This window comes from Phyllostomus discolor, chromosome 1 (assembly GCF_004126475.2).
Source record: "Phyllostomus discolor isolate MPI-MPIP mPhyDis1 chromosome 1, mPhyDis1.pri.v3, whole genome shotgun sequence".
In the NCBI taxonomy this organism is placed as follows: domain Eukaryota; kingdom Metazoa; phylum Chordata; class Mammalia; order Chiroptera; family Phyllostomidae; genus Phyllostomus; species Phyllostomus discolor.
The window spans coordinates 147,535,396-147,547,513 of NC_040903.2; the positions used below are offsets into that span (position 1 = coordinate 147,535,396).

General features: G+C 39.0%; 1 protein-coding gene across 3 annotated transcripts in view; it reads left to right on the forward strand.

Annotated features, from left to right (window-relative positions):
* The first annotated feature begins 965 nt into the window (after nucleotides 1-965).
* SLC12A6 (solute carrier family 12 member 6) overlaps nucleotides 966-12,118 on the forward strand; it is a 99,097-nt gene continuing 87,944 nt past the window's right edge. Inside the window, exons 1-2 of one of the 3 annotated variants that reach the window (XM_036031324.1) lie at nucleotides 966-2,175; nucleotides 2,280-2,560. In XM_036031324.1, the coding sequence (XP_035887217.1) occupies nucleotides 2,290-2,560 (271 nt within the window). In that variant the 5' untranslated portion in view covers nucleotides 966-2,175; nucleotides 2,280-2,289. Of the gene's footprint in view, nucleotides 2,561-12,118 lie in introns of all 3 variants that reach the window. The other 2 variants (XM_028504241.2, XM_028504242.2) reach the window with 2 other exon arrangements.

Below are 12,118 nucleotides of genomic sequence, written 5' to 3' on the forward strand. Positions count from 1 at the left end.
GGCCAATAGTAGGGAAATACTGGGAGTGGAGTCCAGAGAAAGTATCTTCAGTTTCTAAAATAAAAGCATTTTTTGTTAATGGAATGTTCAGCCTGACTAGAAAGTCGAAGATAGCATTTTTTCCATCTTTATTAGGTATGGTGGACAAACTACATATTTAATAGATAAATACATGATTTAAGCGATGTATACTTTCTGAAGGACATAGCATTTTTGAGCACAGAGAAAGGGTGAAAATAACAAAGGCATAAATTTGAGGATACATATGCAGTGATTTTCCACCCTTTCTCATCTCATGTACATACTAAACTAATTACTAAAATTTTTTTGGGCAACCAAAAGATATATTTTTTGCCAATCTGACAAAAAATAGAATTTTGATTCCATTCCACACTGCGATGGCTATTGTGTTGGCTCTGTCATTTTTTTTATTGACAATCTAAGGGAAAAGAGGTCAGGGCCCCTGATTAATAGGTACTGATGCTTAAGATTATTGTGGCACACCAGTGTGGCTCTTGCATCAACACCATTTGAAATCGCTGATAAAATGCTTTAGATCTCTGCATAATACTTCATGGAGGGTCAAACTAGATATATGGTAGTGGGAGGGCTGTGAATTAAAAAAAAAAATTGCTGAGTTTTTCAGAGACGCTCTTTATTAAAGAGGGAGTTTTGAGATTCTAAGGGCAAGAGGCAGTGCCTGCTCCCCGAGGTGCCTCCACAGTGAGTAGACACAAGAAAGGACCTAGAAAGAAAAGGATTTGTTTTGTGTGGCGCACTGGTAGCTCAGGGCCAAACACCGAACTACAATTCCCGTCCTGCTCCGGTCCTCCCATGTTCGGCCCTGCCCACCCCTCACCCGCCAGCTCCAGTGCAACTTCAGCAAGCGCGCATGCGCTTAAGCGTCTCTGTCGGGTTTTGCGGGAGGCAGAGGCTGGGCGGGGCTTCCGGGCCCGAGCGGGACAGTTCCTCCCTCCAATCGCGCCCCGACTTCTCTTGGACCGTTAACCTCGAATGAGGAATAAGCCCGGAGAGAAGGAACGGGCTGCAGCGGCTCCGGCACAGCCCACCAAACCAGGGGCGGGGAGCGGTGAGGTCACGTAACTGCTACTTGGGTGCCTCGCTGGGGAGGGGGCGCCTTCCACGCATCCCGAGCCCTCCAGGACGGCCTGCGGCTCTGAAACAGTTACGGCTTGTAAACAACAGCTGCGGCGCGCACTGCGTGTCAGCTGGCGTCGGGATCCCGTGCCTGCGACCTCCTCCTACCCTCATTGCCGCCCCCTCCTGCAATAGCTAGTGTCAGCTTGCGAGGGCCCGTCACTTCTTCTGCTAGGACTCCAATGGAAGAAACGGCGAGGGGCTGACCTACGCCAGGGACCTGGTAGGGGAGAAGCGTCTCTCAGTGAAGGGGTGGCCCGTGCTGTCACACGCAAGAGAAACCCAAGGAGCGGACCCTGAGCTCGATGGACTAGCAACGACCCTGCCACGACCCATAGCTGCAGTCAGGTGTCTCGATCTGCTCGAGAGTCTTCTCAGATACCTGGGACCTTTCTGCGAGAACAGCGGGCGGGCCACCCCCCTGCAGACCTCTCTGAGGCAGAAATCCGTTCGCCCCAGCATCCTCCTCCGCTTACCTTCTCTTCTCATTCTCCTCTGTTCTGTGTGGGATTTTTTCCCGTTATGCTTGCGCACCTCTCCCACCAGACCCAAGTGGAATTATCGGCCTCAAAAACCTCGGGTGGCCCTACACACACCTCCTCCCAGCCAGACCTGTGGGGTATTCACCTGATATACAACAGGTGGCCGGTGTACACCATTTTGCAACCTCTCTGCTATATTTGCATGATAAGGGTGGGCCTGTGCACACTTTGCTCAACTAAAACCGTGGGACATTTACCAGATAAAGGACTAACTACCTTGGCCGAAACCTGAGGGTCGAGGAGAGAAAGGCTTCACCTGCTTCTCTAAGACCATGGCACTGAGCCTGCAGTTCTGGACCAGGAGACATAGCTAGATAGCTATTCATTCTGAAGGAACAAAGTTACATGAGATTGGCATCGTTTTGTCTTTTTTAAAAAAATATTTTTCAGCTAGTGGTAGTGCACTTTCTAGGACAGTCTGCTTGAATTCTGAGTATAAAGATTCTTATTTGGGCTCTGTGTAGTATAAATAAAGGTAATTGATTTTTTTAAAGTTTTCTATTTTTGCGATCAAAAGCAGCTAGTGTAGGAGGAAGGATTTTGCTGGTTTTCCCTTTTTTTCTCTTTGCCCTTATAAAGGAAAAGAAAAATGCATCCTCCAGAAACCACCACCAAGATGGCTTCAGTTCGGTTCATGGTGACACCAACAAAGATCGATGACATTCCAGGTTTGTCAGACACCAGCCCAGACCTCAGCTCTCGATCCAGTTCCCGAGTAAGATTTAGCTCCCGGGAAAGTGTGCCTGAAACAAGCCGTAGTGAGCCTATGAGTGAAATGTCTGGAGCCACCACTTCACTGGCAACTGTGGCATTGGATCCAGCCAGTGACCGGACTTCCAACCCCCAGGATGTTACTGAAGGTAAGTAGAAACACAAATAACAAGATTATTTCAGTACTGGTTTGTTTACCAAGGATGACTGTCTTCTGGGAAATCGATTTTTTTTTTATACAGAAATCAGGAACCAGGGTACCTCTTTTTGAGATGCCTAGGAACGGTTTGAAATGGTTAGCATAGTGGCTCCTGCAGTAGTAATTTGCATGTGGGAAGGTGTATGGTAAAAGGAAAGATTATATTTTGACTTAAGATAGCTCTGGGGGCTTTAACTTTTATAGTCTGCTTTAAAGGCCACTTACAAGGAGTATTGATCATATATTAGTTATTGGCTTTCCTACAAAGACTTCAGATATTGTATCACAATTCTTTTTAATTTTTTTTAATCTACTGATTTGAGAGAGAAAAACATTGATTTATTGTTCCACTTGTTTATGCACTCATTGATTGCTTTTTGTACCCTGACTGGGGACCAAACCCACAACCTTAGGGTATTGGGATGATGCTCTAACCAACTGAGCTACCTGGCCAGGGCCTTAAAAAATTATATTTTACAGAGATAGTGATTCAGGTAGCTAAGTTCACTCCAGGTGAGGCTGGAGAGATTACATTCAGTGTGCTATTCTTTCCGATAAAGAAATTCTAAAGAGACTTTTAGGGCCTGATTACTGCATAATTTTTTCACTTGGAACTTTAATTAGAATATATTGAGTATTGAACTTTTGTACTCAGGAAGCAGCTAGCACACAAGCCACTTCTGACTTAGAGATTGACCACTGCAGACTTTTAGCTTCTTGAACCAATTTCTGTTTGGCTAGCCTGGAAGTTTTCATTGGATTTAGTGGAAAGAGAGAGGTGAATGGAGATCAGAACATGTTTAGGACTAAAGTTTGAGAACTGCTGTACTCCTTTACATATTTAGTTTTATATTTTTATGTATTTTGTTCTATATTCTAATATAGATATATCTGATATGAAAATTTCTTTTAGGAATTTTAGACTCTAAAAATGATATTCTGCCCAAATTTGAAAACAATAGCTTCAACCACTGACTTGTGAAAGCGAGGCTGACTTGCCATTTTCTAGCGTCAGGAAGTATTGCTCCTCCTAACCTAAAGGGTGCAGGAAACCAGAATGATTTTAGTTCCTTATTTCTGTTTGTATTTTTAAATGTCTGGAGACAAGGTAGATTTGGTAAAGTTTATAGTCCTAGAATTCACTTATCCTCAATGAATCATTTATTTAATGGAGGTATTACAGGTTGGTTCCTGAACTTAACTGTTTTCAAATTGACTAACTTTACACTGTGTATCACAGTGTTAAATTACATTATGAAATAAAAAATAATGTCTTTTCCCCCAAATTAACATTAAATTATAGTTTTAGTTATTTATTTTACTGTATTTAGGTTTTAGAAAATACCAGGTGAAGACTTTAAGTTTGATAATTTTTTTAATTGCTGTAATTGTCATTAGGTAATTTATAGTTAAGTGTTGTTAAATTGTGGCTTATATGTTACGGAATTATATTTGTATTTTTTTTAAAAGTGGGCTTGTTTCTGTAATGTGTTAGCTTTGCAGAACAGTATCCTTGTCCCGGATACTATCTTACTTGTAAGCATTCTTTACAGTCCAGAATGGTATTGATTTATACTATAGGGATAAAATTGGGGACATGTCTAGGTGAAATCTGTGTTCTTTAGGTGAGTACAGAAGTTAGAACTTGGCTCTGTATCTAACACAGTCCTTAATGTTTAAATACTGTATAGTACCCAATGAAAGGGAAATTAACTGTCTAGCCATTGGATCACACTTCCCCCCATATTCTCAGGAAACTGATTTGCTACTTTGAGGATGACCTGCTTTTTCTCTTTCTTAATTTTTTTACAATTCTTACAATTGTCATCTCATATATTTTCCCCGCCATTAGAAGGAACTGGCTATAAATATCATTATTTCACCTTTGATTTCATAATGCCCTTGTGAGATGGAGATCGTCAAAGGATGCTGTTGTCAAGAAAATGAAGGATATATGTAATCTACATTTGTCTCTGGGCTGGAGTTAGTATAGGAAAACTACTACTTCCTTTTCTACAATTGACTATCTTTAGGCCCGTAGTATGTTTCAGAATTGTGTTGCCTGTTTTAATATTTAGAATTCTGTGATTTTTTCCTTTTTAAATGTTTTATTTATTTCTTTTTAGAAAGAGGGGAAAGGGAGGGGGAGGGAGAAAGAAACATCAATGTGTGGTTGCCTCTTGTGCGCCCTCTTCTGGGGACCTGGCCCACAACCCAGGCATGTGCCCTGACTGAGAATTGAACCAGTGACCATTTGGTTGGCAAGCCAGTGCTCAGTTCATTGAGCCACACCAGCAAGGATGAATTCTGTGATTTTGGCCCTTTCTACTTATGCCTCTGTGGTTCTAATAGTATGATTCTCAATCCTTTCCCCATAATCGCCATGCCTCCCATATTTCTTCCTGTAGAGAAGCTTACCACCTTAAGTTTCTTTTCTTATATACCTTTTACTCCCATTACATTGCACAAGGTAGGAGTGACAAAGGAAGTGTTTTTTTTTTTGTTTTTTTGTTTTTTTTTTTAGAGATGGGGAAAGGAGGGAGAAAGAGAGGGAGAGAAACATCAGAGTGGAGGAGAAACATCAATCGGTTGCCTCTTGCACGCCCCAAACTGGGTGTCTGGCCCGCAACCCAGGCATGTGCCCTGACTGGGAATTGAACCAGCAAACTTTCAGTCTGCAGGCCAGCACTCAATCCACTGAGCCCCATCTGCCAAAGCACACTGGTTTAAATACTTATTTCTGTGTTTTAATTTTTTCTGCTGTTGGTCTTTTGAAAGTAGGTAATTATCTTTCTGCTATCAAAGTATAAATATTGGGTTGGCCAAAAAGTTCATTATGTTTTTTCTGTAAAATAAAAGACACATTTTTTATTTTCATCAATAACTTTGTTGATTTGGATAGTTTGAGTATGTCAGCTATCTACCACTATTGTCTTTAGTGGGTGGAGCCAGGGGTGCTGCTAAACATCTCCTGGTGCATAAGACAGACCCCCAGCAAAAAATTATTTGGCCAAAATGTCAATAGTACCAAGAAACTTTGCAAACCACTTTTGACATATTTGATTAGACACAGCACCTTCTCCATATACTATGCAAATCTCTTTTTGCATTTCAGTTGCTTTTTTACCTTTCTGGAAATAATATAGCACAATATGCCAGAAATGCTGTGTATTTTCTTCTACCTTCAGTATTAAAATAGCTGCACAAAAATTCACCAATTTTTGCCCTGGCTGGCGTAGCTCAGTGGATTGAGCGCAGGCTGCGAACCAAAGCATCACAGGTTTGATTCCCAGTCAGGGCACATGCCTGGGTTGCAGGCCACAGCCCCCAGCAACAGCACATTGATGTTTCTCTCTCTCTTTCTCCCTGCCTTCCCTGTCTAAAAATAAATAAATAAAATCTTTAAAAAAGTTTAAGAAAAATAAAATCATTGAGGGGATGATTAACAGTGTAAAAAATAAAAAAAAATTCACCAATTTTGATGTTTTTTTAATGCACACTGATATGACAGCTGTGACGATACAGTCTAACAAAATTGTTTCAAATGAAGTTAAAGACAACTAAGCACTACTAGAGCAATCATACCAAAAAACCGTAATGGACTTTTTGGTCAACCCAATACTTGGCCTACTTTCATGTCATTGTTAGGGTTCCATTAGAATGTATGGGACTGTCCAGTTTATAAATAAAATCAAGACTCTTAGCACTGTATTTGCTTATGCATGAAGAATGTCTTAAAGGTACAGAAGGAACTGTTCAGAGTGGTTTTCTCTGGAGAGTTCTGAAAGTAGAATGGAAAGTAGGAATTTAAACAATTCAAAAGAATATGTAAAACTTTTTACATTGAGTGTATCACTTTTATAGTAAAAATTTTTTAAGAGGCACATAGCATGTTACAGAACCTCAGATAATCAAGAATTGAATTCTGGTCATACCTCATTTTAATGAATGAGGAAACTAAGGTTTACAGAGATGGTTATTTTGTAGATCACAGAGTGGCAAAGCCAAAACTGAAGCATAGTCCTCCTGGCTTCTATCCAGTGCTTTCTGTTTACCTAATTTTGCCTCTGCTAGGATGAACATTATTACATTTTCCTCATTAACCATTTGGTTGTCTTAAATGACTGTTAAAATAATACCAAAAAGGATCAGGGAACGTATTTTTATATGCCTTATACATTTTAGCCTTTTACAGTTCAATAAAGGTTCCAATATGTGTGAGGCACTCTGGTAGGATGTTACAGTAAATATGCAGGTAAAATATAGTTTCAGCCTTTGGAGAGCTCAGCCATAATGGTGAAAATGACAGAACACCATTTCATCAGAGCTTTACCAAACATCTACTGAGCACTTATGGGTCCAGGTCCTGTTCTGGGTGTTAACAATGCAGTACTGATAAAAAGAATCTAATACCTGTTCTAAGGAAAGTTTTGGTCTAATAGAAAAGAAAACCCATTTTCATATAAATTATAATGCTGTATGGTAAATGCAACAATAGAAATATATAATAAAATACAAAAATAGAGGTATACAGCACATTTCAGAATAATACAATAGAAAAATACAACAGAGGAAAATGATGAACTGAGGTAAAATGGAGATGCTAACAAGCTGGAGGAACTGATGAGGTAAAGTGGTTCTGAAAGATGTGGAAGGATAAAACACTGAAGTCAGACAGCTGAATGTTGAAGTTAATGGTTTCAGAGGAGGGGCAGTTCCTGTGTTAACACGCTATGCTGTGCAGCCTTGAGAGTGGATTGCTGAAGTGGAGTAAAAGTAAAAGCCAGTTGGTTCAAGGAGCTCTGTGTATACCAACTTTGGACTCACTGTTACCAAGTTTTTATGGAGCAATGAATGTTAGGTGTTAGAAATGCAAAAATAATTAAAGTAAGTCCCTCCTTTAAGGAGTCAACTTTTCTGATTCAACCCCATACACAAATAGAATAATTCTGTATTTCCCTACATCCCTTATACAGACTATTACTATACAGCACCTATTTCACTTAATTTATGTTTTGTTTATATGTTCTCTTTCTCAGTTAGGCTGTATGGTTCTCTTGAGGACAGGGATACAACATTGTTTCTGTATCTTCAGGACCCAGAATAATGGTGATGTCACATAACTCGTACTTAATAACTATGTATTGAGTTGAAGATCTATAGTAAAAAAAGATAAATATAAACAAAAATTAAAAACATACTGTGAGAAAGATAAATGAAATGTACCTACAAAAGCAGTGATACTTCATCTGGCTGTATATTGGGAATGATCTAGCAATCTTTAAAAAAAAAAATACCTCTGCCTCCTTCCCAGGGATTCTGATTTAATTGCATCAGTAGTTTTAAAAGCTCTTCAGCTTGTTCTCAGATAAAATCATAGTTGAAAACCACAGCTCAAAAGGAAAAAGTGATTAATGCTACATGCATGCTAAACACTTTCTCACTTGAGCTGGGTTTTGAAGGGTGAACAGTTCACCAAGTTAATAAAGCAGCAGGCTTTCCTTAAATGTCAGTAGGTCTTATAAAATGTTGATCTGTGCTTGAAATCATTACATTACACATGGACATTTAGCCTACTTGGCTGATCTACCAATTCTGTATTATCAATAGGTCTCATCAGTTTCTCCTGCTAGGGTTTAATAAGAATAATGTTTGACTAAGAAACTTCAGAAGCTATTTTTTTTACATAAGAACATGTTTCAGAGTACCAAACCACTTTTTTAATACTTTGCAAAAGAAACTTACAGTTTTTATCTTAAACCAAAATAAGTGAATTACATTGTATTGCCAATCACAGGTGATCATGACTCTTCTTTTAAATATACTTTTAATATCATCTGGTTATTGAACACTATGCTTTTCACATTGGCACTCTGCTATGAGTAGAGTAAGTACATAATGTAGTAAGATGGATACTTTTATAAAAATACATGGATTTGTTACCTTCCTGGCTCACCTGATCATCCTCTGATAGGTTTGTCTTTAAGGGTTTTCAGTATCAGTTGTCTGAAATATTTTGGTTATAAACCACAGCTGTTTTCCCCTTTCTTCATACTCCATAGCCAATGATTAAACTTTTTAATATACTGTTTTGTACCATAAAAAAAACAATCAGCTGGACCCAGAATATGGGAAATTTTGTTGAATAACTAGATCCTACAACAAATAAAAGGCATGGAGTGGAGAGAGAGTGTGACAAGGGAGGGAAAGCTGTTACAGATAAAGAGTATCAACCAAATGCAATGTGTGAACTTTGGATCCGCATGTGAACAAAACAACTGACAAAAGACACTTTGAGATAATCAGGGAAATGTGACCATGTACTTGGTATTAGATGATATTAAGGAATTATTGTGAGTTTTCTTGCATATGTACTGGTATATGACTTTGTGGTAATGTAAAGCCTTTGTCTGTGGAGTTTCATATTAAAATGTTGGCTGTGGTGAAAATGGCACCAGGTGCTAGGCCGGTGGAGTCAGACCAGACCTTGCTTCAGCAACTTCCATGCTTGAGTTCTGACTAAGAAAGACTTCAGAGGCAAGAGTCAAAACTATAAGAGAATATTTTTTTAGAAAGTCATAGAGATAGATGAAGTGAGCTATAGAAGAAATATGCTCAGGCAACAAGTTACAGAGGCTAAAGAAGGGTCCCTGGAGCTTAGGAGAGAGGGAGGTAATGGTAATGCACTTGGGTGAGGGGAAGAAGGGGGGAAAGGAAAGGTGAGTGCAGAACAGGGGTCGGGGAGTATACTGCCAATCTGGGTCCACCATCCTAAGGGCTTTTAAGGGCCAGGATCTTAGGGGAGTTCCCATGGGGAGGGTCTCAATAGACTATTCATCAGCTTTCCAGGTGCATCCTTTCAGAAATATGGTCTCCACTGACTGGTCAACACCAGAGCTGGGGGGTCATTAGTCAGTGCAGCTGTTCCTGAGGTTAGTTGTGGTGTGGCTTGTCTGTTTTGCTGGTTTTCTGGGCCTGGAGCTCAAACACAGGTGAAGCCGGATGTATTTGATGCAGGCCAGAACTTCACTGACCTCACTGTCCTGGGGGATTAATGCTTAAGAGTGGTTGTGCGTGTAAGGGCTCACATGAGAGTTAAGTGGGGCCATCTTTGGCCCCTTGTTTCTTCTCTAAGGTGGGGGAGGAGAATCTGTAACTTGACTAGCAACATGCCAGGAGGGGGAAGGTCCAAACTGCATGACCAGTGAGATGAAAAGTCAGGGGTTCTAAACCATATAACCAACAGTGTGTCAGGGGAGGAAAGGTTACCTTGGAGGTAAGGTCCTTGTTTCCTCAGTTTTAAGCCGGTTGCTAGGCACCTGAGGCATTCTGTCCGTGACCTTCTTTTGTACCTGGTGCATCATCTTCATCATGTCTGTCTAACTGCCTACCACAGAAGTATTTACTGATGAAATGAAATGTCCTCCCCGTCCCCCCAAAAAAAGTTGAGGGGAGAGAGACAAAACAAGATTGACAAACATTTATAATTTGTTGAATTGGATTCAAAGGTGCATGAGGATGCCTTTAACAGTTCTCTATATTGGAAAATATCTGTAATAAAAAAGTTTTAAAAATTTGAGTTGCAATTAAGGTGCTTTAATAGAAAGGGCTTTCTTTCATAGAAGTCTGTCATAGAATGCTCTAGATAATTCAATTAAATATCAGTAATTGGTAAAGTGATTGCTTCAACTACTTGTCTTTTATCTGTAGTGGTTTCTTCTGTGTCCTCACTAATTCTTCCTACCAGGCACTTTCATTCTTTTCCTCTCAGTGGCATGTTTCTTAATTCCAGATTCTCATAAGCTTTGTTTTGATATTACCTGTACTGGAATAGAAAAGAAGGAAGAAGAAGACACTCTTGGGGACCTGTGAACCTCATAAAAGTCATGCTTTCCCATTTTAAGGCTACTAGAATGAGGGAAATGTTTCTAATGCTGACTTTTAAGGCAATTTGTAATGAGCTATGAGGGTGATATTATGCTGTAAACTTTTGGATGTGAACTCTCGTTTTGTCTTCTCTGCCTGATAAATACTTGTGGACTAACAAAACTTTTGTGCAAATCCTAAAAAAGCACCCCTTCCAAGCTTCACTGGAGAAGGCCAAACTGGATCTCAGCCCACAGCCTGCAGCCCCCTGCCCTTTGTCCTGACACAGTCTGCACAGCTATACCTGGTGGGCTTGTTAACTCACAGTAATGCAAATTGTCTCGCCTTGGCCAGGTAGGTCACTTAAAGCATCATGCCATAAGCTGAGGTTGTGGGTTCAATCTCTAGTCTGAGCACATATAAGAAGTAACCAATGAATGCATAAATAAGTGGAACAGCAAACCAGTCTCTCTCTCTTTCTCTCCCACTTTCCCTTTCGCTCTCTAAAATCATAAATAAAAAATTTAAAAAAAAAGGGAACTTTGACAAAAAAAGAATAATGCAAATTATATGTGTTTTAAGTTCTTGGTGAATATGTTTCTTAACAGTAGGTATGAAAGTTTGGAGAGCTATGTTGTAGGAATTATGAAATTATATTTTTGAATGTATAAAACAATGTATTATTTTAATGAAGTGTTAAAGTAAATGGGCAAAACAAGATATTCCCATTAAAACCCTGTGATTAGTACATTGTTATATTTTGTAGAATCCCAGCAATTAAATATGAAGACATGAGCACAAACAAACTTTTTGGCCAACCCAGTACAATACATACACAGCAGTTTACATTTTAACTGCAGGAGCACAATAGTTTATTAATAGTAAATATTACCGTATTTGCTCACTTCTGAGGTATTCTTTTGCCATATTTAAACATTTCTGATATTCAGGTGCATTTTACTTTTGAAGAATTTTAAGTTACCATTAAATCATCAGTGGAATTTAGAGTTAACAAAATTTCAGAATGAAGTTCATATTGTGTATAAATCAATTTGAGAGGCAATGCAGAACCTGAAATTTTGAAGTTAACTTTGGATGTCTTAACTAAAAAAATGTAAGGTCTGAAGCTTTTTGTTTTCCTTCTAAAATTGAAGGGGTTTTTTTGTAGTTGAAAAGTATAACAGAAGTAGAAAACAAAAGCAGAATTAAGTTATAAGGAAATGATAGATATGCTTTGGTGTTAATCCTAACTTTGTTTTTCTTTATTTTCTTTTACAATTTCTGTTATTTTAGCCTAGAGCGGGGTTCAGTCTTTGGTTTCCTCCTCGATAAATCAATCAGTGGCAACTTCTGCTTTGCATTTTTATTACTGCATTGCTAAGTCTTATTACATTTCTAATGGCCTTCAGCAACTCATACAAAATACTCACTCGATAGCAATTCATCTGTTTATAGTTGAAACCATTTGGGTAGATAGCTTTAATTTCACCAAAGTGGAACATAAATTTTCTCCATTTTAGTAGCTAAGTTTGCTTTACTTTGGGGTAAGGCTATTCATTTCTCATGTTGCTAATTTGAAAAGAGAAACACTAATAGTTAAAAATCCTTGTATATACATATACCTTTCCAATTTGAGGAGCTG